Here is a 27,496-nt window from a genome sequence, read left to right on the forward strand (position 1 = left end):
ACACACACACACACACACACACACACCTCATGGCTCATAGGTAGGCCCACACGGAATTCCGCAGATTTTAAGCCCATCAATAATTCTGTTTATTTAGTTGAGTAAATGTGTGTAAATCTATATTTATTCAGCTTTTAAATTACTTCCAGTCATATTATTGACTAATATGAAAATGTTCATCTGATTTATGTACAATGCAGTTTGTACAGTAATAATAATAATTAATAATAATAATTCCCTACATGTATATATATTGCTTTTCTGGGCACTCAAAGCGCTTTACACAATGAGGGGGAATCTCCTCATCCACCACCAGTGTGCAGCATCCACCTGGATGACAGCCAGACCGCACACCACACACCAGCTGATTGGTGGAGAGGAGACAGAGTGATGAAGCCAATAATGATATGGGGATGGTTAGGAGGCCATGATGGACCAAGGCCAATGGGCAAATTTGGCCAGGATGACGGGGTGAAATCACGACTCTTTTTCGAAGGACATCCTGGGATTTTTAACAACCACAGAGAGTCAGGACCTCGGTATAACGTCTCCTGCGAAAGACGGCGCTCACTGAGCATTATAGAGGCCGCTTTACTAAACTGGGGCATAAGGACCCACACAGACCGCAGGTTTGGTGCCCCCTGCTGGCCTCACTAACACCACTTCCAACAGCAACATAGCTTTCCCATGTGGTCTCCCATCCAGGTACTGACCAGGCGCAGCCCTGCTTAGCTTCAGTGGGCGACCATGTGAGAGTTGCAGAGAGCTAGCTGCCGGCTAATATTTTCTGTCTTTTAGTAGAGATATTATATGAGAGACTTGCTTTGCTTACCAAATAATGAATCTAATTGGATTTGCATTTTAAACATTAAATACATGTTTTTATTTCACATATTAAGGTTTTAGCTATGATACTACCAAAATAATACTGCAGAAATTTGCAGATTTTTACCAAAATTCTCAGCAGAAATAGCAAATAATGTTTGCAGATTCCGTCTGACCCTATAGGACGCTACTGTACAGACTGTATAATCTCTCCCTCCGCTCCTAAAACCAACCCTCACCAGAAAAAATCTGCATTTTTACATTTTCAAAATACGCCATTCTTTCTGATTTGTTTACACAAGTCGCCATGAATTTGTGCGTCGCACACACACACACAACCACAAGATACAGATCTGAAGCCAATCAAAAGCTGACTGCTTCAATTGATGATGATCTGTAATTGGCTTTTATACATTTTTACTGCCATGTTGTATTTCAGTCACAAGATCCCCAAAAGAAAATGGAAAGTTTAAAAAAGGAGAAAAGAAAGTTTGAGAAGGGAAATTTATCAGATTAATCAATCAAGTCCAGTGGTAGATTAAAGGATTATTAAAATAATCAATAGCTGCAGCCCTTAAAAACAGCCCAAGTCAGTAATGCTATTATAGGACGATAACCGTTTTCAAGGTATACCGCGTTTTGGAAACGTCAAGGTTTTAAAACCGACAAATTTTTCTGTAATACCGTTCCTAAGGCGCGAGTAAGGTTTTTATTTACGTTTTTACAACAACAGTATCTCCCTTTTTAAATTGTGAAGAAATCAGTTTTTGAAACTAATGAAGACAGCAGAAGTCAGTGATTCAATTAGCCTGACATGTTTACTGATCCAAAATATATCGTATTTAAAAGGGAAAAAGTTTTTGTTTTTCACCCAGACATTTAAATAGAACATATATAAGAGCAGTAATCACAATACCGTGAAACCCTGATATTTTTATCTAAGGTTATCATACCGTCAGAATCTTATACTGACCCATGCCTAGTTGCTACAATGTTCAATCTTTATCACAAAGTAATAATAACAGATTCAGACCTGAAGATAATCAAAAGCTGAATCTTCACCTGCATCATTTAATGATTAATACATAAATAAACAAGACCAGTTATGACTACAGTAGCACCACAATACAATTTACAATAAACAATGTGGTTTACATATAATTAGTACAATTAAACTTTAGCGATGGGTTTGTCTATACTTTATCCAACATTAGCCTACAACAACCCACTGGGGTGTTATTGCAACCCAGCATTGAGTCAAATGTGGATTTTCATTCATTCATTCATTTTCTTTTCAGCTTAGTCTCTTTATTAATCTGCGGTCGCCACAGCAGAATGAACCTCCAACTTATCCAGCATATGTTTCACGCAGTGTATGCCCTTTAAGCTGCAACCCATCACTGGGAAACATCCATGCACACTTGTTCACACACATTCACTACATGTAATTTAGCTTACCCAATTCACCTGTACCGCATGTCTTTGGACCTGTGGGGAAACTTGGAGCACCCAGGGGAAACCCACGCCAACACAGGAGGAACATGCAAACTCCACACAGAGATGCCAACTGACCCAGCCGGGGCTAGAACCAGCAACCTTCTTGCTGTGAGGCAAATGTACTACCCACTGGGCCACTGTGCAGCCCACATGGATTTTCTATTCAATCTAAATGACACTTTTTAGACACAGCGGTAGGATCTGTCCATAATAAATCCAAATTTAAGTTATAAAAGCCCAGCAACTATTTCAAAATCGACTTTATACACATGCATGATTACACACTATATACTATTAGACCCAATGGTAAGTTACCATGAATGATGAATAAATAAATAAATAAGGCTAGTTATGACTACAGTAGCACCACGATACAATTTACAATAAACATTCACTAAATAAAATTAAAAACTCTCCCATATTAGAGAAAAATACTGCACAAAACCTGCCACACACGCTTAATCCATTCAACGCCAAACAGCTTTTAGAATCGGCTCAACTGTTTCTGGCGCCGAATGATACATTGTAACGAATTTTAGAACGTCACGATCAATCAGCAACAATGTGTCAACCAATCAGTTACAATGTAGCATTCTATTGTAGAATTCCATCACGTCACAACAACAGCAAAAAGAATACAACAGATGAAGGCTGCATTCACACAACCAACAGGTAAATAAAGAAAAAACACTACAGACAGACAGTACAGACAAATGATAGAGGTAAAGTTGGTTTTATATTCGCACATTCAGACTTTCCCCTTAATAATATAATTTCATGAAAAGTATTATTTGCAAACTCTAAACAGTGAAATCATATTAGCAACCAATGACAACATTGTCCCCATTAAAATAAACAGTGTTAATGTTGTTTTCAAGTCACATTTGCATGCTAATTCCAATCGAATATTCAAAGTAACATGGTAAACAATATAGAGACCTCTAAATGAACAAATGTGTGAATATAAAACCAACTTTACCTCTATAGACAAATGATCAACCCTTAACAGTTGAGTTAATATTGTGATTTTAATTTAATTATTACAATAAAACTCTAGCAAAAGGTTTGTCCATATTTCACCCAACGTTAGCTTACAACAACCCAGCCTTTTTCAGAATGTATCGATAAGACAGATGGAGGTATAGACTGATACTGACTTCATATTTACAGTCAAGAGAATCAATAAATAAACCTGCTCTCCATCACGTGTCCTGCGTGACGTGGCTTCCTGCTCCACTACAAATAATTCAGCATGTGTGAATCCGATAAAACGTGTGTGAATTACACAACTTTAAAAAACAACAACTCTGGAGTGTTGTAACCCAGCATTGGGTTTTTTCTTCAATCTAAATGACACTTTTTTTAACACCACAGAAGGATGTGTCCATATTAAACCCAACGTTAAGTTATAAAAAAAAACAGCAACTATTTCAAAATCGCCTTTATACACATGCATGATTATAAACTATACGCGTGACCAGACATAAACATGTATAGGATCTGTCCATATTAGACCCAGCGTTTAGTTACAAAACCCAGCATTTGTTTAATAAATTGAAAGAAACTTGCTAATCGACTTTATGATTACACACTACGCGCGTGACCCCGAATGTAAATATACAGACTGTACGTGTGTTAACAGGCTTAACTAGCAGTGCTAATCTACAGTTCAACACCCAGCAGACGTGACTGAGAACTGGTCAGAAAGATGAACCGACCTCCTATGCATCCAGCCAGAAAGTCCATCCCCGCGTCAAGGACTGATTCGGGATCAGTCGAGCTGCTTAATCTGAGTTTATTTCCACAGGCCTGTCCGGTGAGCTGCTGGTGGTTAGTGTAATGTTGGTGCTGCGGTAACTCTGCGCTCACTGAAACTCACTAATCGGCAGTGGAAAATTTCAGCTAGTAGCTCGACTAGCACCTGCTGCTGGCTGGTGTGTATGTATGTATCTTATGTGTGTGTGTGTGTGTTTGATGGGTGTCGGGAGAGGTGTGTGTGCGCACGCCCAATCCAGAGCCGCGGATTTAAAAAGATTCCTGTTCCTCCTATTCGGCGTCACGCGCATGCGCGCTGTGTTCCGCGTTCGCGCTTTGCTGGATTCGGTTGTTAAAGGGCCAGTTCACCCCAAAAAAACGAAATGTGCTCATCATTTAATTTAACACTATTGTGGATTTATGGATCAAAAATTGTATATATATATATATATATATATATATATATATATATATATATATATATATATATATATATATATATATATATATATATATATATATAAATTATATTATATATGAAAATTTTATTTATATATATATATATATATATATATATATATATATATATATATATATATATATATATATATATATATATATATATATATATATATGTATATATATATATGTATATATATATATATATATGTATATATATATATATATGTATATATATATATACATATATATATATATATATATATATATATATATATATATATATATATATATATATATATATATATATATATATATATATATATATATATATATATAATTTTCATATATAATATAATTTATATATTTTTTTTTTTACTATTTTCATATTTTTATGAAGACTGTACACAATTAGGGTACAACGGTTGTCCTTTGGGTCAGTTTTTACCTGGCAGCTATAAAAACTATTTGTAATAATAACTATTTGTACACCTCAAAAACTACTGACACTCACATCAAAATACACAATAATAATCCGCTGCTTTAACTTTCATGAATACTGTCTTGCTACAAACTTTATACGCTTCTTCGAGTACTTTTAGCAAATTAGCATATTTAAATCCCCCCTTTACTGAAGTGAGAATCGAGTGCTGTCCACTGAGGGCCCTTTTCCACTGAGTGGTACAGTACGGTACGGGTCACCTTTATCAGGCTTGTGTTTCCACTGCTAAAAGGGTACCAATGGTGCTCTTTTGGTGGACGTGGTGTACGACAGAAAGTTTCAGTCAATGTAATTTTTGCACAAGAAAATGCTGTACATTCACATATGATAGAAGCACTTTTCACAAAACAGATGCTGTATACACATAAATACAAGTGTATAAATGTTTATTACTTACTTTTCCATGAACATAATTACAATATAACTGCAGATCAATGACAGTGCGAAACACAAGTGGTGCTCACTGCAGAGCCATTTGAGGAGAGCTGAGCTCCAGCGAGGGGGAGCTTAAGCTTGAGCTCCACCTTTTTTGCACTTCTTCTACGAGTGATGTCACTGGGGGTAGGGTTTGGGGTGGGGTTGGTGTACGCATTAAAACAGCTTACAGGAGGAGGAGCGACAGCTCATGCTCCCCCTCGCTGGAGCTCAGCTCTCCTCAAATGGCTCTGCAGCGAGCACCCTCTCGCGAAACAGCCTACTGTAACATCTGCGATTGTATAAAATAAATAAATAAATGAACATATATGAACACATACAGACCCTTACAGTCTCCGATATGCTACCAACTACAGAAGAACTACACACAGCAGACATTTAGAGCTTATTTAGGTTTAAAAACAACAGGAAATATAGCCCACTGTCAGAGCAAACCTCTAATCTGTGACTGTGTCTGTAATGTTCAGCAGCACATGTAGCCTCTTGTTAGAAAGTAACTCCATCATTCTAAGTTCATAATAGTCCAGAAGGTGATGATAAGAGTTAAACATGGCAGTTTGTTCATCTTTCAGGTTGCAGACGCGTCATTTGCTGCTGTTTTTTCCGGCTTCTCCTTTGTTTTTTCGCGCTTCACTCTCGCGTTTGTTTCTTTCTGACAGGATCGAATATCAATGCACCTTAATGATCATGCACACGTTATTAATATGACCTTAAAACGTTTGTTATTTTAGATATAGGCGTGCGGCAAGCTCTCTGGAGAAAGTGAAACCGCACTTGCACTTTTAGACGGGTTTGTAAAACAACAACAGGACATGGCAGATTTTGTTCTTCTTGGCTTTGTGGCTGTTCATCAAGACAGCGACAAGGTTTGTTTGAGCTCAGGTCGACCATGGCTTGTTATTATATGTATATATTATTACAGTGTAATGTCTCGGCTGTGTATTTAAAACATTGCGGTTCCTTTGTTTTCATTCTAACTTTTTGTTTGAGCGAATGACGTATCTCTGTAAACCAATAGCGTTCAGCTGCGCGTCTAGCTCCACATTTTGATAACCTTGACCAAAAAGTGTCACGGTACAGTTCGGTTCGGTACGCCTTTTGACAGTGGAAACAGCCATAAAAGTGTACCGAACCAGACCAGGAAACGTGCCATGAGTGAACACATCTCAAGAATAAAAAAAGAACAGTTTTTAAATAAATTGCAATAAAATAAAAGTAATAAAGGGGCTTTGAAAATTGAATTAGCTTATAAAAGTCCAGAAAAGAAATAAGCTTAACGCCCCATTCACATGGGGCTTCAGCGTCAATGCTTGACTGAAGGCGTGTCTGAAGTCGGGGCTGAAGCGATCGTCATAGCAGCATCAGCCAATGAAATTCAGCCAGCAAGAGGCCACTGTCTAGCTGGTGTATTTGCATACAGCGATCTGATTGGTTGATGCTTCCGTCGGCGCTTGAACAGTTGAGCTAGTCCCAACTTCTGCAGCGAGCAACGACTCTGAAGCGGCGCCCACGGATCCACAATGCAGTTTGGCAACGCCCGACGTCATCCATTCAAAGTGAATGGGAAGCATTGACGCTGACGCCCCATGTGAATGGGACGTAAGGGCTTTTTTAATCATTCGCCAGTTTTACAGGTTTGCAAAGAAGTTTTACCTCATTCAACCGCTGATTGAAGGAGTAGATTTGAACCATCTGTATTTGTGAATAACTCATTTTCCCAAACAAAATAGAACATTAACAGCAAATTGAAACTCTTTGTTTTCAAGGAAGATACCAAACTTGTCTTTAAATGAGGGGAGGGAAATGTATATTCCTGGACCATAACCACGTCTGTACCTCAGACCAGAAGGGAATACAGACTTTCCTTTAGTCTACCATTCAGTGTTTTACTTCCTGCCCTCAGAACCATGTTATTGAAAACAACCAATACAAAATTATGACAACACAGAGATTAATCTCCCTCAAGCGGTTCTGAACATTTACGAGTTTTTATTCTGTTAAAACACTTCAGAAGGTATTTCATCAAATGTGAAAATGTGTAACCATTGACTTCCAAAGTAAAAAGAAATATTATTAAAGTCAATGGTTTCTAGCTTTCTTCAAAGCATCTTCTTTTGTGTTTAACAGAAGAAAGACAATCATAAAGGTCTGGGACAAGTGAATGTTCCATAAATTAATTTTTGGGTGAACTACCCCTTTAATATTCAAAAGCGTGTTGGACGTATCTCAGGATTGCCATAGGTTGGTGTTTAATATTCAGCGGCCACCCAAGTGATACGACGTTCATCTAATTAATATTCATGAGTACGCCTTCGATGTATCATAAGAGTTCGAGTCATTGTAAGTAATCGATTCGATCGGATGGTTCATTGATTCATTAGTTTTTACTGAGTAAAATGTTCTGTTTAGTTTAATAAATGCCGTGTTTAAACGTGTTGCTGTTGTTGTGTTTTAGATCAGACCTATCAGCGCTTCCCTAAGGGATTCGCGAACGCTTGGTGAATCGGTTGAACCGAATCTTTGGATTCGTAACTCCTGTTCCGCGTTGCATCAGCGTGTTTCTGCTGTCTGCTCGTCAATGGTGCGGTGTGCGTGGGTGATCAACAATAAATCTACCAAATCATTAAAATAGTAAATCCGCAATAACACAACGCACTCTAAATAATCACCTGACATGATTATAAATGCATAAAAACACTATTTATAGATTGCAGATTTGGTTGAAAACACTTGTTATGATGTATTAAATTGTGATCCATAAAAGTGAATGTTTTCGCACGCAAAAATGAAAGTGTGTGCATGAGCTGTCCTGTCAAAGAGCCACGTGAGGATCAAGGACAGTTACAAAAGCACAAGTCTGCGCAGATCAACAACACGAGCTACACCGCAGATCCACTGAAGATTATACACGCTTATATACAACACATCAACAGCAATGATGGATCTATAGGCATGCGGAATCAAGCAGCTGGACGATGCATTTCGCAGATTTCCTTGCGGGATCTTTTGGAGGTATGATTAGTTTTTTGCTCGTCAGCTAATCTAGTTAAATAAGTGGTGATGATTTGACGGAAGAGCTGCAGTATAGGGGAGAGTTGCAACAAGACTTAATCCTCCATTGATGTTCAGTGAGCTAGAGTGAGTGATGATATTTATACTACATGTTCTCTGTTAAACCCGTCCTTCAGCTAATTTTAAAGTAAAAATAATTATTAATTTGTTAATGTTCAAATATTTCCCATACTAATGATTAAAAAAATGCGTCGCCACAATAAAACTTTCTCTGAGAAACTGAAGGAAATGCAGAAAGTGTTGCATCTGTCCCCTACTGTATCTTGAGAGGGTTTGTGTTTGTTTTGACACTGGGCTGAAGTGGGTTGTTTATTGCTCATGCACTCTAAACAGTGTGTACGATGCTGCATGTGGCACAGTTTATTTCGCATGCAAGCAACTATAAAAGAATAGCTAACAAGCAACATAGGTAAACAAAAATATTTAAAGAGACAGTTCACCCTAAAATGAAAATACTGTCATCATTTACTCATTTGTTCCAAACCTGTTTGTTCAGTTCTTCTATATGGACACTGCAAAAATGCTTTTCTCACAAGAGTTTTTGTTTTGTGTCTAATTAAAATCATTACTAGACAAATTAAACATCACTGTCTTGTTTTCATAAATAAAACATCAGAATTGTGTGAGTCTATTAGAACAAGCAAAATAATCTGCCAATGCGGTAAACAAAATGAACATACTTCAAAATGAAAACGAGATTATTTTGCTTATCCCATTGGCAGATTATTTAGCTTGTTTTAAAGAAAAACTCACCAAATTTTGACTCTTTACTTTTAAAAACAAGACTATGTGTTCTGCTTGTCTAAAAAATGTTTCTTGATTTAAGAATGTTTAGATGTTTGGAAACAAGACAAAAAACTCTAAGTAAACCTTTTTTTTTCGCAGTAGATGCCAATGTTTTATTTTCAATATCTTGTTCTGTGTTCAACAGAAAAAAAAAATCATTAAAGTTTACAACCAATAAATGCAAGTAAATGTGAATACATGTATTTGGGTGAACTTTCTTATAATGGTTGAAAAGTCTTATAATGCATAATGGGTGATCGGGGAAAAATATAACTAAGTCAAATAAAATATATTAATCCAAATAATCAAAACCAAATAATCAATCAATCAATCAATCAACAATCAATCAATCAATCAATCAATCTTTCTATCTGTCTGTCTGTCTGTCTGTCTATCTATCTATTTATCATCTGTCTGTCTATCTATCCATCCATCCATCCATCCATCTATCATCTGTCTGTCTGTCTGTCCGTCCGTCCGTCCGTTCGTCTGTCCGTCTATCTATCTATCTATCTATCTATCTATCTATCTATCTATCTATCTATCTATCTATCTATCTATCTATCTATCTATCTATCTATCTATCTATCTATCTATCTATCGGTCTTTCTGTCTGTCTGTCTGTCTGTCTGTCTTTCTGTCTGTCTATCTATCTATTTATCATCTGTCTGTCTGTCTGTCTATCCATCCATCCATCCATCCATCAATCCATCCATCCATCCATCCATCCATCCATCATCTGTCTGTCTGTCTGTCTGTCTGTCTGTCTGTCTGTCTGTCTATCTATCTATCTATCTATCTATTTATCTATCTATCTATCTGTCTTTCTGTCTGTCTGTCTATTTATCATCTGTCTGTCTATCTATCCATCCATCCATCCATCCATCATCTGTCTGTCTGTCTGTCTGTCTGTCTGTCTGTCTATCGGTCTTTCTGTCTGTCTGTCTGTCTGTCTGTCTGTCTGTCTATCTATCTATCTATCGGTCTGTCTGTCTGTCTGTCTGTCTGTCTGTCTGTCTGTCTGTCTGTCTGTCTGTCTGTCTATCTATCTATCGGTCTTTCTGTCTGTCTGTCTGTCTGTCTGTCTGTCTATCTATCTATCTATCTATCGGTCTGTCTGTCTGTCTGTCTGTCTGTCTGTCTGTCTGTCTATCTATCTCTCTATCTATCGGTCTGTCTGTCTGTCTGTCTGTCTGTCTGTCTGTCTGTCTGTCTGTCTGTCTGTCTGTCTGTCTATCTATCTATCTATCTATCTATCTATCTATACAGTATACTATATCAAGTGCCATTTTTATTACAAGTGTGATTACACTCTATCTATCTATCTATCTATCTATCGGTCTGTCTGTCTGTCTGTCTGTCTGTCTGTCTGTCTGTCTGTCTGTCTGTCTGTCTATCTATCTCTCTATCTATCGGTCTGTCTGTCTGTCTGTCTGTCTGTCTGTCTGTCTGTCTGTCTGTCTGTCTGTCTGTCTGTCTGTCTGTCTATCTATCTATCTATCTATACAGTATACTATATCAAGTGCCATTTTTATTACAAGTGTGATTACAAGACTTTGGAAGTGTCATGAAAAATAACAAAATCATGTGTAATTACAGTCTACAGCTGTATTAATCATGCATATTGTTTCCTCCTACATATGCTAAGCTCTTAAATATTTTAGAGGGTCATAAAACTATTTTTAAAAATGGTTTTCCAGTGAACATTGAGAGACTGGAACAGTCAAGCGGCCTCTGAATGTCACTGTGTACAGTGTGTGAGGCCTTGGATCCCAAAATAAATGTCCACTGCTGCATTATAGAGGCTTGACCTGCTCATTTCGCACAATCACATGTTTATCTGACCTATAGAGTAGTGTTAATGCAGCTTCGTTACAGTTTTTCTCAGTTCTTGGTGCATTTCTCACTACAGTATTTACATTTGCACAACAGTTAATGCATTTCTCTGAACAATTAGTCATTTGAGCACATCATAGTAGCAGTTCCTCATTCCTTCCAACAAATTGCAAATGCCTTTGGACATGCATCAACTGTGGAGTTTGCATGTTCTCCTTGTGTTGGCGTGAGTTTCCTCTGGGTGCTCTGGTTTCCCCCACAGTCCAAACACATTCGCTATAGGGAACCCAAGCTCATTCTGGAAACGTAGCCCCGCGGACGTTTGTGGAGGCTGCGATTTACGTGGCCGGAGGTATGTATGGCCGCGTTTAGTTTTTTTCGAGCGAACGCTACGGGGCGGTGTGACGCCGCTCCGCTCCTCCTCTTCTCGACGGCTCGCCTCCGTGTGGACGGCTTTCCCGCTGCAACCAGTTTGTCCACTTAGCTTGCAGCGTTTTGTCAGCAGAGCGGAGGCCCGGAGGACGAGGAGCCGGCCACGGGGACGACCGGGATCGAGTCCGGGGAAGAGCGGTTCCAGAAATCAGGTGAGATGAAAAACAGAATCCAAAAAATAAGGGCGAGAACGCGGCGAGATCCAAAAAGGCGGTCAAAATCAAAGACAAGGGCTTTTACTCTTTTTTTTCCGGACGGCTGTTGCAAACAGTCGCTTGGGTTTCGGGAAGGAGAAGGAGGAGAAAGAGGAGGGCGGCCGGAGCGGTCGATTGGCCGGCCGCCCGGTCGATCGTTCAGTTGTTCAGCCAGTCAGTCGGACGGACGGTGGCTCCAGAGCGGCCTCTGTCGGCTTTTCACGCGAGAACAGCACGGGCGCGAACGGCGCGCGCTCCCGAGAGGCGTTCGAGATGTGAAAAAGCGCGCACAGCGGCCTCTCGTGGATCTGCGAAAACAAAAACTGCTCAAATATGTACCTTCCGGGACGTATTTCGCGGTCTGCAAAAACGTCCGCGGGGCTACGTTTCCACAATGAGCCCGGGTTGGCTATAGGAGAATTGATCGATTAAATTATTAATTAGTGTATGAGTGTGTGTGTTTGTGTGTGTGTGTGTGTGTGTGTGAATGAGGTTGTATGGATGTTTCCCAGTGGAAGGTCATCCTTGTAAAACATATGCTGGATGAGTTGGTGGTTCATTCCACTGTGGTAGAAAATGAATAATTGAGTGAATGAAGACTAATGTTATAATGCAGAAAGACTGTTCTTCGTGTTTGGCAGGAGCTTGTGGTGTGGCGGTCGGTTATCCTCTGGATACAGTGAAGGTAAACGTCTTTCAATCAGTTACAGTAAATGTCAGACAATCAGTTACTTTATTGAATGTTTGACTGTTGTTTATAGTTTGCAGAATCATTGCTGAAACCTTGCTAATGTTCATCTGCACAGGTCAGGATCCAGACGCAGAAACAGTTCACTGGAATCTGGCAGTGCATCGTCCTTACCATCAGAAAAGAAGGGGTAACACATACAAATAAATGTTCAAATAAAATGTCAAATCCAAGTCCAATGCAATAGTCTGGAGTGTAAAATAAAATCTGTAAAAAGTAATTAAAATTAGGCATAGTTAAAAAAAAAACTTCACTTTAGTTAGCTAAACTTTTATAAATAAGAAAGTAAACTTTGAATAATACAGAAAATTGAACTACAGTTTATAAGTTGAGCCAGTAAAAGAAGCACAGTTTTAAGTTGAGCCAACAACAGATTATTTACAGTGTAGTGTGGACATTATGTTCAAGTTTAAGCAAGAATTTACAAATAGCTGGTGCAACCCGACCTGGGTGTCAGACATTGATCTTTGTCTTTATGCTCTTCTTAAATGTAAATGTTTAGCATGAAGCTCTTGGCGATACTGTCAGGCTGGTTGGATTAGCACCTATGCATTTGAATTACACTGTTATGCTAATGAGATCAGAGCTCATTAGCATAATGGATGTGGAAATTTGTTACCGGGCGGATGTGTGCTTTCCCACATGAAGAAATACCATAGTATACTTCATTATTTAGATTTCATTTATTTTTCTTCAGCTTAGTCCCGTTATTAATCAGGGGTCGCCACAGTGGAATAAGCCACCAACTATTCCAGCATATGTTTTACACAGTGGATGTCCTTCCAGCCACAACCCAGTACTGGGAAACACCCATAATCACTTGCATTCACACACATACACTACGGCCAGTTCATCTAGTTCCCCTATAGCGCATGTGTTTGGACTGTTGGGGAAATCGGAGCACCCAGAGGAAACCCACGCCAACACGGTGAAAACATGCAAACTCCACACAGAAACACCATATGACCCAGCCGGGACTTGAACCAGCGACCTTCTTGCTGTGATGCGACAGCGATACTCAATGCACCATTATTATTATTGTTATTATAATAATAATTATTATTATTATTGTTGTTGTTATTGTTGTTATTAGTATTTTTGTTACTATTATTATTGTTAATATTATTATTGTTGTAATTAATATTATTGTTATTATTATTATTATTATTAATAATAATATTACTGTTGTTATTTTAATTAATATTGTTGTTATTATCATTATTGTTATTATTAGTATTGTAATTATTTTTTGTTGTTATTATATTGTTATCATCATTATTATTATTATTATTTATATTATCATTTATATTATTGTTATTATTCTTCTTATTATTATTATCATGCAAACAAATAATAATAGAAACTAAAGAAGTATTTAATATAAACAATCTAAAACTGTGCCTGTGCTGGGATTTTACATTTTTAAAAAGAATTATCAGCATATCCCTGTATGTTTTCTGGCATAAGCTGAGGTCTTTGCACATCAACAGTGTCCCCTGCTGATGAGAAAACTCTTTCACTGGGGACTGAGATGACTGGTGTGAAGAGGAAAACCTTTCCTAAACCAGAGAGCAGAGTGTACAGAGGTGGTCACTGGGCTCCTGCTCCAGCAGACTGAACACTGGCATAAAATACTGATCAAAAAATGACTGATTACATAGTAGCATAGAGACAGGAGCTGAACATGATTATGAAGGTGAATAAATAATATTACTTGTCTAATTAATTAGTATAAGTATCAGTGTGATACACTTAAGAAGAGATAATCTTGAATGAGTGTGTATGGGTGTTTCCCAGTACTGGGTTGCAGTTGGAAGGGCATCCGCTGCGTAAAACATATGCTGGATAAGTTGGCGGTTCATTCCGACGTGGCGACCCCTGATTATTAAAGGACTAAGCCAAAAAGAAAAGGAATGAATAAATATTTATTCAAACAAATTAGATTTAATAATATATTTTAATTTTTGTTAACTTCTCTCTGAACCCCTAGAAATGAGGTAAATGTAACAGAAATAAACCGGGAAATAAATAAATAAATAAAACAGGAATCACAAAGCATGAAATCTGATAACTTACTGATATTTTTACAGTGTGTATTTGTTGTAATAATGCCTGTAATATTTCCAACTGCAGCTCTGTTGAACACGCTTGGGAAATATTTGAAAAAGAATACAAATATCAGTATTTTTGTTTACATAATGTTAGTCTGTAATTACAGCTTGTTCTCTCTAACTGACACTGACCTCATTGTGTGTTTTCCTGCAGGTTCATGGCTTCTTCAAGGGCATGTTTTTACCCATCACCACTATATCCATGACCTCCTCTGTGGTATTTGGCACTTACCGTAACTGTCTGCAGGCTCTCTCTTACATCCGCAAGGCAGAAAACACTAAGCTGGATGTCTTTATGTCCGGTCTGGCCGGTGGTGTGGCACAGGTCAGATTTACTTTATAGGGGTCGTTCACACAGAATGCGTTATTCCATTCAAATGCTCTACTTTTCGATTGTTTTTCATTGTAAACATGCGCTTGTAATACGTATGGAATAACTGAGCCCATTGAATTATTAAAAAATAATGCACAACAGAGGTGCTGTTCAATACTATAGAACATAATTTCCTCTAACAAAATCACCACAACAGATCAATTACTATAGTCCTGTTACTATAGTAACTGTAGAATCACCACAAAATAACATGTCCTGTAGTTGAGTTACCGTAGCAATTGTAATCACCACAACAGATCAATTACTATAGTCAAGTTACCATAGCAACAGTAGAATTCCTACAAAACATCAATTACGATAGTTGTGTTACCAGAGCAACTGTAGAATTGCCACAAAAGATTAATTACAGCAGTTATGTTACTATTGTGTTACCATAGCAACTGTAGAATCGCCATAACAGATCAATTACTATAGTTGAGTTACCATAGCAACTGTAAAATCACCACAAAATAACAGTTACTATAATTGAGTTACCATAGCAACTGTAGAATCACCACAACAGATCAATTACTATTGTCAAGTTACTATAGTAACTGTGGAATCCCTACAAAACATCAATTACTATATTTGAGTTACCATATCAATTGTAGAATCACCATAACAGATCAATTACTATAGTCATGTTACCATAGCAACTGTAGAATCGTCCCAACAGATCAATTACTATAGTCATAGCAACTGTAAAATCGCCACAACAGATCAATTACTATAGTCATGTTACCATAGCAACTGTAGAATCGCCCCAACAGATCAATTACTATAGTCATGTTACCATAGCAACTGTAAAATCGCCATAACAGATCAATTACTATAGTCATGTTACCATAGCAACTGTAGAATCACCACAACAGATCAATTACTATAGTTGTGTTACCATAGCAACTGTAGAATTGCCACAACAGATCAATTACTATAGTTGAGTTACCATAGCAACTGTAAAATCACCACAAAATAACAGTTACTATAATTGAGTTACCATCGCAACTGTAGAATCACCACAACAGATCAATTACTATTGTCAAGTTACTATAGTAACTTTGGAATCCCTACAAAACATCAATTACTATATTTGAGTTACCATATCAATTGTAGAATCACCACAACAGATCAATTACTGGAGTTGTGTTACTATTGTGTTACTATAGCAACTGCAGAATTGCCACAACAGATCAATTACTATAGTCATGTTACCATAGCAACTGTAGAATCGCCCCAACAGATCAATTACTATAGTCATAGCAACTGTAAAATCGCCACAACAGATCAATTACTATAGTCATGTTACCATAGCAACTGTAGAATCGCCCCAGCAGATCAATTACTATAGTCATGTTACCATAGCAACTGTAGAATCACCACAACAGATCAATTACTATAGTTGTGTTACCATAGCAACTGTAGAGGTGCCACAACTGATCAATTACTATAGTTGAGTTACCATAGCAACTGTAAAATCACCACAAAATAACAGTTACTATAATTGAGTTACCATAGCAACTGTAGAATCACCACAACAGATCAATTACTATTGTCAAGTTACTATAGTAACTGTGGAATCCCTACAAAACATCAATTACTATATTTGAGTTACCATATCAATTGTAGAATCACCACAACAGATCAATTACTGGAGTTGTGTTACTATTGTGTTACTATAGCAACTGCAGAATTGCCACAACAGATCAATTCCTATAGTCGTGTTAGATTAGCAGCTGTAGAATTCACTTTACATATCAATTACTTTAGTTGTGTTACCATAGCAACTGTAGAATAACCACAACAGATCAATTACTGTAGTCATGTTACCATAGCAACTGTAGAATAACCACAACAGATCAATTACTGTAGTCATGTTACCATAGCAACTGTAGAATCGCCACAACAGATCAATTACTATAGTCATGTTACCATAGCAACTATAGAATAACCAAAACAGTTCAATTACTATACTTTGTGTCACCATAGCAACTTGTCTATTGTTTTTCCTTGTAAACATGAGCTTGTAATACATAGGAAATAGTTGAGCCCATTGAATTATTAGAACATAACATATACTATAGAACAGAACTTCCTGTGGTAAATACTGTAGTGTTTTTAAACCTTATTACAGTAAATTTCGACTTGTTGTGGTAACAACACTTTTTCTACTTTAACTACTATAGTAAAAAAAAAATATGAATTACTATAGTAAATTTTCTCCATCTATATTGTACACTGCAAAAAGCGATTAATTACTTAACTTTAAAAAAGTTAGTGAACCAGTTGATTTAACTTTTTCTATATTATTGCACAGTACTTTGTTTACTTAATAATAATAAGGCTGTTTTGTGTGTGCTGTGTTTTGACGCAGGTGTCTGTAATGTCACCTGGAGATATAGTGAAGGTGCGTCTTCAGTGCCAGACGGAGAGCAGACACAGCGTTAATCCCAAATACAGCGTTAAACCCAAATACAGCGGGCCGATTCACTGCCTGCTGAGCATCTGCAGGGAACAGGGCCTCTCAGGGCTGTATAGAGGAGCTTTACCTCTGGCTCTCAGAGACGGACCTTCATTCGCCACTTACTTCCTCACATACCACACATTGTGTGCACGACTGACTCCAGACGGACAGAAAGAGCCTGGTGAGAGAAACTATCGCTAACACAGCTCAATTACTATAGTTGTATAACCATAGCAACTGTAGAATAACCACAACAGATTAATTATTATAGTTGTACTATCGTAGATACTGTAGAATCACCACAACAGATCAAATTCTGTAGTTGTGTTACCATAGCAACTGTAGAATCACCACAACAGATCAATTACAGTAATTGTGTTACCATAGCAACTGTAGAATCACCACAACAGATCAATTACAGTAATTGTGTTACCATAGCAACTGTAGAATCACAACAAAAGGTCAATTACTGTAGTTGTGTTATCATAGCAACTGCAGATTCACCACAACAGATCAATTACTGTAGTTGTGTTACCATAGCAACTGTAGAATCACCAATACAGATCAATTATTTTAGTTGCGTTACCATAGCAACCGTAGAATCACCACAACAGATCAATTACTGTAGTTGTGTTAGCATAGCAACCGTAGAATCACCACAACAGATCAATTACTGTAGTTGTGTTAGCATAGCAACTGTAGAATCACTACAACAGATCAATTACTGTAGTTGTGTTACCATAGCAACTGTAGAATCACTACAACAGATCAATTACTGTAGTTGTGTTACCATAGCAACTGTAGAATCACTACAACAGATAAATTACTGTAGTTGTGTTACCATAGCAACTGTAGAATCACCACAACAGATCAATTACTGTAGTTGTGTTACCATAGCAACTGTAGAATCACTACAACAGATCAATTACTGTAGTTGTGTTACCATAGCAACTGTAGAATCACTACAACAGATCAATTACTGTAGTTGTGTTACCATAGCAACTGTAGAATCACTACAACAGATCAATTACTGTAGTTGTGTTACCATAGCAACTGTAGAATCACTACAACAGATCAATTATAATATTCAACTATAATGAACTTATAATATAATTAATTACTATATTATATATTATTACTATATTATTAATTATTACCATAGTATTTTTGGTTTTGTGTGGTTTAACAGCAAGGTATGATCTTTTAAAAGGTGTATAATTGTACCTGATAGTTTGCTGCTGATGTGATCATGTCTACTGGTGTCAGAGTGGACGGTGGTGCTGCTGTCCGGTGGAGTTGCTGGGATGTCCGGCTGGGCTGTGGGGACACCGATGGATGTGATTAAAGCCCGTCTGCAGATGGATGGAGTGCGAGGACAGAGGAGATACCGTGGGCTCCTGCACTGTCTGACTGTAACCACACGCACTGAAGGTCTAGGGGTTTTCTTCAGGAGTCTTGGCATTAACTGCTTGCGGGCATTTCCAGTCAACATGGTGGTCTTCGCCGTGTATGAAGTCAGTGTTCGAGTTCTCAGATCTGCACCTCTGGTGTCCTGACGATAAGAAAACTCACAATGACCCAGATAAAAAAATTCATTTTCTTTTCGGCTTAGTCCCTTTATTAATCTGAGGTTGCCACAGCGGAATGAACCGCCAACTTAGTTAGCATATGTTTTACGCAGCAGATGCCCTTCCAACTGCAACCCATCACTTGGAAACATTCATACACACTCATTCACACACATACACTTTGGACAATTTAGCTTACCCAATTCCCCTTAACCACGTCTTTGGACTTGTGGGGGAAACTGGAGCACCGGGAGGAAACCCACGCCAACAAGGGGAGAACATGCAAACTCCACACAGAAACACCAACTGACCCAGCCGAGGCTCAAACCAGTAACCTTCTCACTGTCACCCAGATAAAAATAAATAAATACTAGAGTAAATACTGTAATGTTTTTGAACCATACTGAAGTAAATTGTATTACACAGTATTTATTATAGTATCTATAACTCTCTGTTAATAAATGCTTAAGCGTAGTAAAGTGTATTAACTATGATGAACTGATATGTTGTAATAAATGCTATAGTATATTTCAAATTTTACCACAGTAAACTGTGGTGTATTGTAGTATAATATACCCCTTAGTTGTAGACAACTAGAGTATTTGGTCGTTTGTTTATATTACTATAATTGTGTTACCATAGTAACCATAAAATTCCCACAACACATCAATGACTATAGTGGTGTTACCATAGCAACTGTAGAATCCCACAGCAGATCAATTATTATAGTCGCACTGTCATAACAACTGCAGAATCACCACAACAGCTCAATTACTATAGTTGTGTTACCATAGCAACTGCAGAATCACCACAACAGCTCAATTACTATAGTCGTGTTACCATAGCAACTGTAGAATCACCACAACAGACAAATTACTATCGTTGTGTTACCATAGCAATCGTAGAATCACCACAACAGATCAATTCCTATAGTTGTGTTACCATAGCAACTGTAGAATCACCACAACAGATCAATTATTATAGTTGCGCAATAATAGTAACTGTAGAATCACCACAACAGATCAATTATTAATTGCGCTACCATAGCAACTGTAGAATCACCACAACAGCTTAATTACAATATTCAAGTTACCATAGCTACCGTAAAATCACCACAACAGATTAATTATTATAGTTACACTACCGTAGCAACTGTAGAATCACCACAACAGATCAATTATTAATTGCGCTACCATAGCAACTGTAGAATCACCACAACAGCTCAATTACAATTGTCAAGTTACCATAGCAACCGTAGAATCACCACAACAGATTAATTATTATAGTTACACTACCGTAGCAACTGTAGAATCACCACAACAGATTAATTATCATAATTACACTACCCCAGCAACTGTAGAATCACCACAACAGATCAATTATTAATTGCGCTACCGTAGCAACTGTAGAATCACCACAACAGATCAATTATTAATTGCGCTACCATAGCAACTGTAGAATCACCACAACAGCTCAATTACAATTGTTAAGTTACCATAGCAACCATAGAATCACTACAACAGATTAATTATTATAATTACACTACCCCAGCAACTGTAGAATTACCACAACAGATTAATTATTATAATTACACTACCCCAGCAACTGTAGAATTACCACAACAGATTAATTATTATAATTACACTACCCCAGCAACTGTAGAATTACCACAACAGATCAATTACAATACTCAAGTTACCATAGCAACCGTAGAATCACCACAACAGATTAATTATTATAGTTACACTACCGTAGCAACTGTAGAATCACCACAACAGATCAATTATTAATTGCGCTACCATGGCAACTGTAGGATCACCACAACAGATCAATTACAATAGTCAAGTTACCATAGCAACTGTAGAATCACCACAACAGATTAATTATTATAGTTACACTACCGTAGCAACTGTAGAATTACCACAACAGATCAATTACTATAGTTGTTACCATAGCAACTGTAGAATTACCACAACAGATCAATTACTATAGTTGTTACCATAGCAATCTGCAATATATTAATCCAAGTTTATGTTAGTATGGTTCAAAAACACCAGAATTGAATACATCACTGTTTTTTCATGTGGTCAACAAGCACTTTGTTAATGAATTAATGAAATGAAGTCAGTAAATTATGTGGTGACGCATTCAGATTAATTTTTAATGCTAATGGATAACAAAACAACACACACAGACAGACACACACACACGCACACACACTGTTTGTCCTGTATACGTGTTAGTAAGAATGGTCAGATCTGCGTGTAAACATTAATGCATATAAATGGTAAGATACCGCTGAAAACGCACAATGTAGGACTGTGGAAGTGTATTTATTATGCAACAGCTGATCTCCAGTCAGTCCTGTTATATTAGTTTTCTGTCTTAAACACTTTAAGCCAGTGGTTCTCAAACTTTTTTCACCAAGTACCACCTTAGAAAAAAGTTGTCTCTCCAAGTACCACCTTACGACGCTATTTTTTAACCAGTATTAAAAAATAGCGACGTAGGCCTAATTAAGCAGCTACAGGTGTGCACATTGGTAAAAACGATGCAGATTAATTTCTATTATTAAGAATATGTATTATTGTCATTCACTTTAAACATTTTAAATAGTCTGAACATTAACTGTGCTTGCAGGTAAAAAAAAAAAAAAAAAACGTTTTAGTTAAAATGTGCTTTTAAAAGTTCATTAAAAAATGGCACTGTTCTTAAAAAGTAAAAAGAAAACTGCTGTACTTAAATCTAAAGTTTTCATAGTAGCCTATTCATCAAAAGTTGGAAATGTTGCTTGGATCTCATAAATATAGGATAAATGTCATATTCATACACTTTCAGATAAATCTTGAAATATATGTTAAATGTACATATGACAGGGTTCATACAGGGACAGCCTAATGAAAATCAATTCCAGCACCTATTTTTTTTTCAAGACTGACATGCTATGTATTGAAGACCTGAAATGTATTGTCAGCAACACATAAAACATTATATAGGAATAGATACAAATAAAAACCATTAATAATAATAATAATAATAATAATAATAATATTTATTAACCATATATTAATAATATAATAAACCTGCACTAAATCCTTGTAAAATCTTTTTTGTACTCAAGTAAAAATACTATTACACTGCTAAAATAACACAAATTTTAGTAAATAATACTAATATTAGGTAAAAGTACAAAGTACTCTTTTAATAAGTACTAGTTAAAAAAATCTGATTTTTATTATAAAATCACTTTTTTTAAGTGTAAACCTGATTGAATGGTTTAATTGCTTAAATCCCAAAGCTACATGTATAGGAACTTGCACTAACAAAGGAAGTGTGACCGATTTTTTCTTTCATGACAATTAATCTTTTTCAATAGCACTGGTAAAACTACCACATAATCTTTAAGGCCATCAAGACAGTTTTTGACCATTTTTAAACAATATTTTTAAGCTTTGAAAGGTTAAATTAAAGTATATGGTAAAAAGATTTAAATTTAGCCTTTTATTTGCATATTTTACACTATTTTTCTTTACAATATGGCAAATTTATTTCTTAAATAGCTGTACATCACATGGAGATTTTATTTTACACTTGATCTTAATCTAAAATACAAACTTTAAAAAAATACAAGTACACTGTCAGTTAAAAAATAAAACAAAGGACTTCATTTTACTTGAGGTATTTGAAATATGACAACAGTACATTTATCAAAGCAGTGCTTTAAGAGTCTTATTGTTCATTTTGATAAATAAACAATAAGTAACAACGGATTGCTTTGACCTGTAATGCCTTAAGACAGATCAGAATACAGCTAAATGTATAAATCACACAAATACCTCATCCAGAAACATTTCCAGCATAATTATTTTGTCGTAAAGAAATAAAAAAAATACCACCTTTGTTAAAAGTAAGTTTCACTTTACAACACAGCCAAACAAGAAGACCATTAGCATTGTAATCGATTATGCATCAATCTGTTTCTAAATACTTGATAACTTTGAATACTTTTGACTAAATTTAGTCAAGGAGCAAAGATAAATAATGTCTACTTTAATAGTGGAAAGGTCGTGATTGTATTCAATCTGAGCACGCAGGCGATCATGAGAGCACTTGCAGTTCATTTGAAAAAAGCCTATTTAAGAGCTCGCATGTCTGTTTTAGCGATTTGCGTACATGAATGCGCTCTCGTGTTAAAATAAAGCACTCGCCACATTTGCAGAAATGAGTTATTGCGCAATAACTCCAGTCCCGCGCCGCCATTCAGAATGTATAGAGGAGTGACAGGTCAGAGGCGAGTCGACTCGCTGTCGTAGGGCGAAACGTGTATGAAGATCATAAAATAGGCAGGAAATATGTCCGCGGTTTTATACTCTGCTAGACATTTCTATAGTGAAAACATCCGAGAAGCATTATTCCAACAAAACATTTGTTTTTAAGTTGTTTTCTCTGTCTCTGCAACACAGAAAGCCTTTGTCCCGCCCTTACGTTTCACGCAAAACTAGACAAGGTCGACTGTGATTGGCCACTTTTCATGTCAGTCAAATCACGCTTCAGAATCAATTCTTAAGCTGCTGAATATGTTTCCGAAGTTTATGACACAATGCACTAAAATAAACACTCTAAGCACAGAGCTGTGATCGTACGCTTCACTAAACAGAAAATGCTGATCACATCGATGTTATAGTACGCATCAAAGGATTAAAAGTGTTAATTGTTTATTTCATTATTTGGCGATTCCTCCGCGTACCACTAGGAGGAAGCCCGCGTACCACTAGTGGTACGCGTACCACAGTTTGAGAACCACTGCTTTAAGCTATTATTCATTTGCACTGCTGATTTATTTGAATGTTTTTATGGAAATATTTCAGCAATTGTTGCATCCATCCAGAAGTGGCACTTACGTGCAGTCTGAGCTCTTGGTTTTCACTCTCTTCTCTAAATGTGCCTTGTTATTAGACATTCATTTGTGTTGTCTGCAAAAACACTGGAGAAGCAGGATGATCTGACATTACTGTTAAATTCACATGTCATGATGATATACAGAAATCATACAATAAAGTTTACATCATTTACATAGCGTGTGTTTTCCTTTCAACCTTCATTACAAAATACTGAAATAACTAAAAATAAACCCATAAACATTTTGTTTTTTATATAAAATAAAGCTTTCTGTTTTCCCTTTTGACAAATTAAACCAGTTACTAACAATTAATATAATATACACTACCTGACAGAAGTGTTGTGGTGGATCTCAGTTGTAGGAGCAGCAAATAATAACTCGACTTCTAGTTGATGATTTGGGAGTGTTGAAGGTGGATTTCTCTGCTGAATCAACTGTTGATCTGCATTAATCATCATCAATACTGCAGAAGACCTACTGGAACCAGCATGGACCAAGATTCTCACAGAAATCAGTCAAGTTTGGTGAAGTAGACATCATGGTTTGGGGTCTACATTCAGTATGGGGGCGTGCGAGAGATCTGCAGAGTGGATGATCAACATCAGCAGCCTGAGGTATCAAGACATCTGTACTGCCCATTACATTACAAACCACAGGAGAGGGACAATTCTCCAGCAGGATAGCGCTCCTGCTCATACTTCAGCCTCCACATCAAAGCTCCTGAAAGCAGAGAAGGTCAAGCTGCTCCAGGATTGGCCAGCCCAGTCACCAGACATGAACATTATTGAGCATGTCTGGGGTAAGATGAAGGAGGAGTTGTTGAAGATGAACACAGACTCTTGATGAACTCTGGGAGTCCTGCTAAACGCTTTCTTCTTCATTCCAGATGACTTTATTAATCAGTGATTTGAGTCATGTCAGAGATGTATGGATGCAGTCCTCCAAGCTCATGATGGAGTCAGACACAATATTCATTCTGTCTCCACTGCAGCAGGACTTTATATTCTATACTGGACATTATTTCTGTTCAGTGATGAGACTTTAGTCTGAGCAGAGTCAGACCGCACTGTCCTCATCAAATCAGTCAACATCAAGACATGATCAGATTTTATTGAGCTCAAATCAGCAAAATCTAGAGGCCTTTACCTTTCATAGAGACACTTCTGACACCAAATCATCAACTAGAAGACCAGTTATTATTTGCTGTTCCTTAAACTTGGATAAGTGACAAGACTACTGTCAGGTAGTTTATAATGATAATAATATAATATAAAATAATATAAAATAATGTAATATAATAATATAAAATAAAATAATATATTATAAAATAAAATAATATAATATAAAATAATATAATGTAAAATAATATGACTTAATATAATATAAAATAATACAATATAATATAATATAAAATAATATAATTTAATATAAAATAATATAATTTAATATAAAATAATGTAATATAATAATATAATATAAAATAATATAATGTAAAATAATATGACTTAATATAATATAAAATAAAATAATATAATATAATATAATTTAATATAATATAAATAATATAATATAATATAAAATAATAATATAAAATAATGTAATATAAAAAATATAATATAATATAATATCATATAATATAAAATAATAATATAATATAATATAATTTAATATAATATAAAATAATATAATATAATTTAATATAATATAAAATAATATAATATTATATTATATAATATAAGATAATATAATATAAAATAATATAAAATAAAATAATATAATATAAAATAAAATAACATAATATAATATAATATAAAATTATATAATATTATATAATATAATATAAGATAATATGATTTAATATAATATAAAATAATATAATATAATAAAGATACATTTTTAAGACTAAAACTAAAATTAAATGTCAAAGCTCAGCTAAATTAATTACAATAAAAAAATAAACTTGTTTTATTTAATTATTTCTCTTTTTTCCCTTTAGTTTAACTTGACGTAATAAGATAACAAACTAAAATGAATAGTAGAAATACAATGAAAACTTGAAAACTTAACAAAAAAGAAAAAAAATGTAAACAAAAGACTGAGTATTTTTAGCTGTAACGTTTGCATTTAAATGAAAATTATACACACACACACACACACACGAAATGATAGTTCTAGTCTTCCAACGTTCAAAATATTAGGAAATATTATACATGTGTATATATAATTATAATTGAAAACATAAAAAAACAGTTATGAGTTATGAATTTATAAAAATTGTTTAAGAATCATTACGAGTCACATAAATTAAGCATTATAAATAGCTGAAATATTATATAACAACATATTTGTTATGCTAAAAAGAAAATATAAGGAGAATTATACATCTGTGTTTAAAAAAATATATATTAACAACCACTTAACTGAAATAATCGTTGAGCGTATTGATAAACACACACACACACACACACACACACACACACACACACACACACACACACACACACACACACACACACACACACACACACACACACACACACACACACACACACACACACACACACACACACACACACACACACACACACACACACACACACACACACAGGGGTGGATTTAACCAACAAGCGAAGTAAGCAGCCGCTTAGGGCCTCAGGAAATCTTGGGGCCCCCAATAAATATCTAGAACTATAAATTATACCTATAACTATATATAACATCATTTTCTATCATACTTTGTACAGTGAGAGTTAAACAAATGTAATGAAATATTATTTAGTACACAAACAAATTAAATATTATCATAATAATGTCATGTTATGTAATAATAGTATTACAAAATAAAATATCCACCATGGAGCAGTCCAGCAGTCAAATTTATAAATAAATACATGTATTATTTTTAGTTTTAAATTAATTTTACAATAATAAAAAATAAGAATCATTTAAAATGTAGAGATTGCATTAATTTAAAATGTAGACAAGAAGATATTGAGTATTATAACAAACAGCAATATAAATAAACATTACATGAAAGTAGAAAGGGAAAGGGTGCATTTCACTTGGGCCCCATGGATGGAATTTCTGAGGCTCTCAAAATCCCTCGTGTGCACACACATTTACAGCATTAATAATGAACAGAGTCAAATGCTGCCCTTTTTTCTGGTTATCTGGTAAATGTCTCCATCTAGCGACAGCTGCAGGCAGCACACCCGTCTGCTTTATCATTATTCATTTTCTTTTTGGCTTAGTTCGGCTTAATGATCAGGGCTCGCCACAGCGGAATGAACCACCAACTTATCCAGCATATGTTTTACGCAGCAGATGACCTTCCAGCTGCAACCCATCACTGGGAAACACTCATACACACTCATTCATGTACACCCACACTCATACACATGCACACGGCCAATTTAGTTAATAAATTCCCCTATAGCGCATGTGTTTGGACTGTGGGGGAAACCAGAGCACCTGGAGGAAGCCCACGCCAACATGGGGAGAACATGCAAACTACACACTGAAATGCCAGCTGGAACTCGAAC

At 36.0% G+C, this 27,496-nt stretch overlaps 2 protein-coding genes across 6 annotated transcripts in view; one reads left to right on the forward strand and one right to left on the reverse strand.

The window, feature by feature from the left end:
- The window catches only part of slc25a29 (solute carrier family 25 member 29), a 41,190-nt gene extending 22,158 nt beyond the window's left edge, over positions 1-19,032 (reverse strand). Inside the window, exon 1 of one of the 3 annotated variants that reach the window (XR_012395657.1) lies at positions 4,041-4,268. Coding sequence is in view for 2 of the 3 variants with exons in the window: in XM_068215546.2 (XP_068071647.1) it covers positions 18,711-18,978 (268 nt within the window). In the remaining variant the exon portion in view is untranslated. 3 annotated transcript variants of the gene reach the window in all.
- slc25a47a (solute carrier family 25 member 47a) lies at positions 8,335-21,714 on the forward strand. 3 transcript variants are annotated; one of them, XM_021468519.3, is made up of 6 exons: positions 8,335-8,485; positions 12,435-12,478; positions 12,600-12,671; positions 14,807-14,977; positions 17,397-17,667; positions 18,697-19,548. In XM_021468519.3, the coding sequence occupies exons 1-6, from the start codon at positions 8,449-8,451 to the stop codon at positions 18,702-18,704; spliced, it is 603 nt and encodes a 200-aa protein (XP_021324194.1). In that variant the 5' UTR covers positions 8,335-8,448; the 3' UTR covers positions 18,705-19,548. The 3 variants fall into 3 exon arrangements, with proteins under 3 accessions (XP_021324194.1, XP_017208016.2, NP_001038779.1); XM_017352527.4 differs by having other exon boundaries at positions 18,718-19,548; NM_001045314.1 differs by having other exon boundaries at positions 8,407-8,485; positions 18,753-21,714.
- The last annotated feature ends 5,782 nt before the right edge of the window (positions 21,715-27,496 follow it).

The sequence above is a fragment of the Danio rerio genome, chromosome 20 (genome assembly GCF_049306965.1).
Source record: "Danio rerio strain Tuebingen ecotype United States chromosome 20, GRCz12tu, whole genome shotgun sequence".
NCBI classification, from domain to species: Eukaryota; Metazoa; Chordata; class Actinopteri; order Cypriniformes; family Danionidae; genus Danio; species Danio rerio.

Excerpts from the sequence above, each read along its gene's own strand:
- slc25a47a (NM_001045314.1), top strand. The coding sequence starts at position 8,449 with ATGCATTTCGCAGATTTCCTTGCGGGATCTTTTGGAG. Across the intron at positions 12,479-12,599 it reads ATCCTCTGGATACAGTGAAG|GTCAGGATCCAGACGCAGAA; the intron begins GTAAACGTCTTT and ends TCATCTGCACAG. Across the intron at positions 12,672-14,806 it reads TTACCATCAGAAAAGAAGGG|GTTCATGGCTTCTTCAAGGG; the intron begins GTAACACATACA and ends GTTTTCCTGCAG.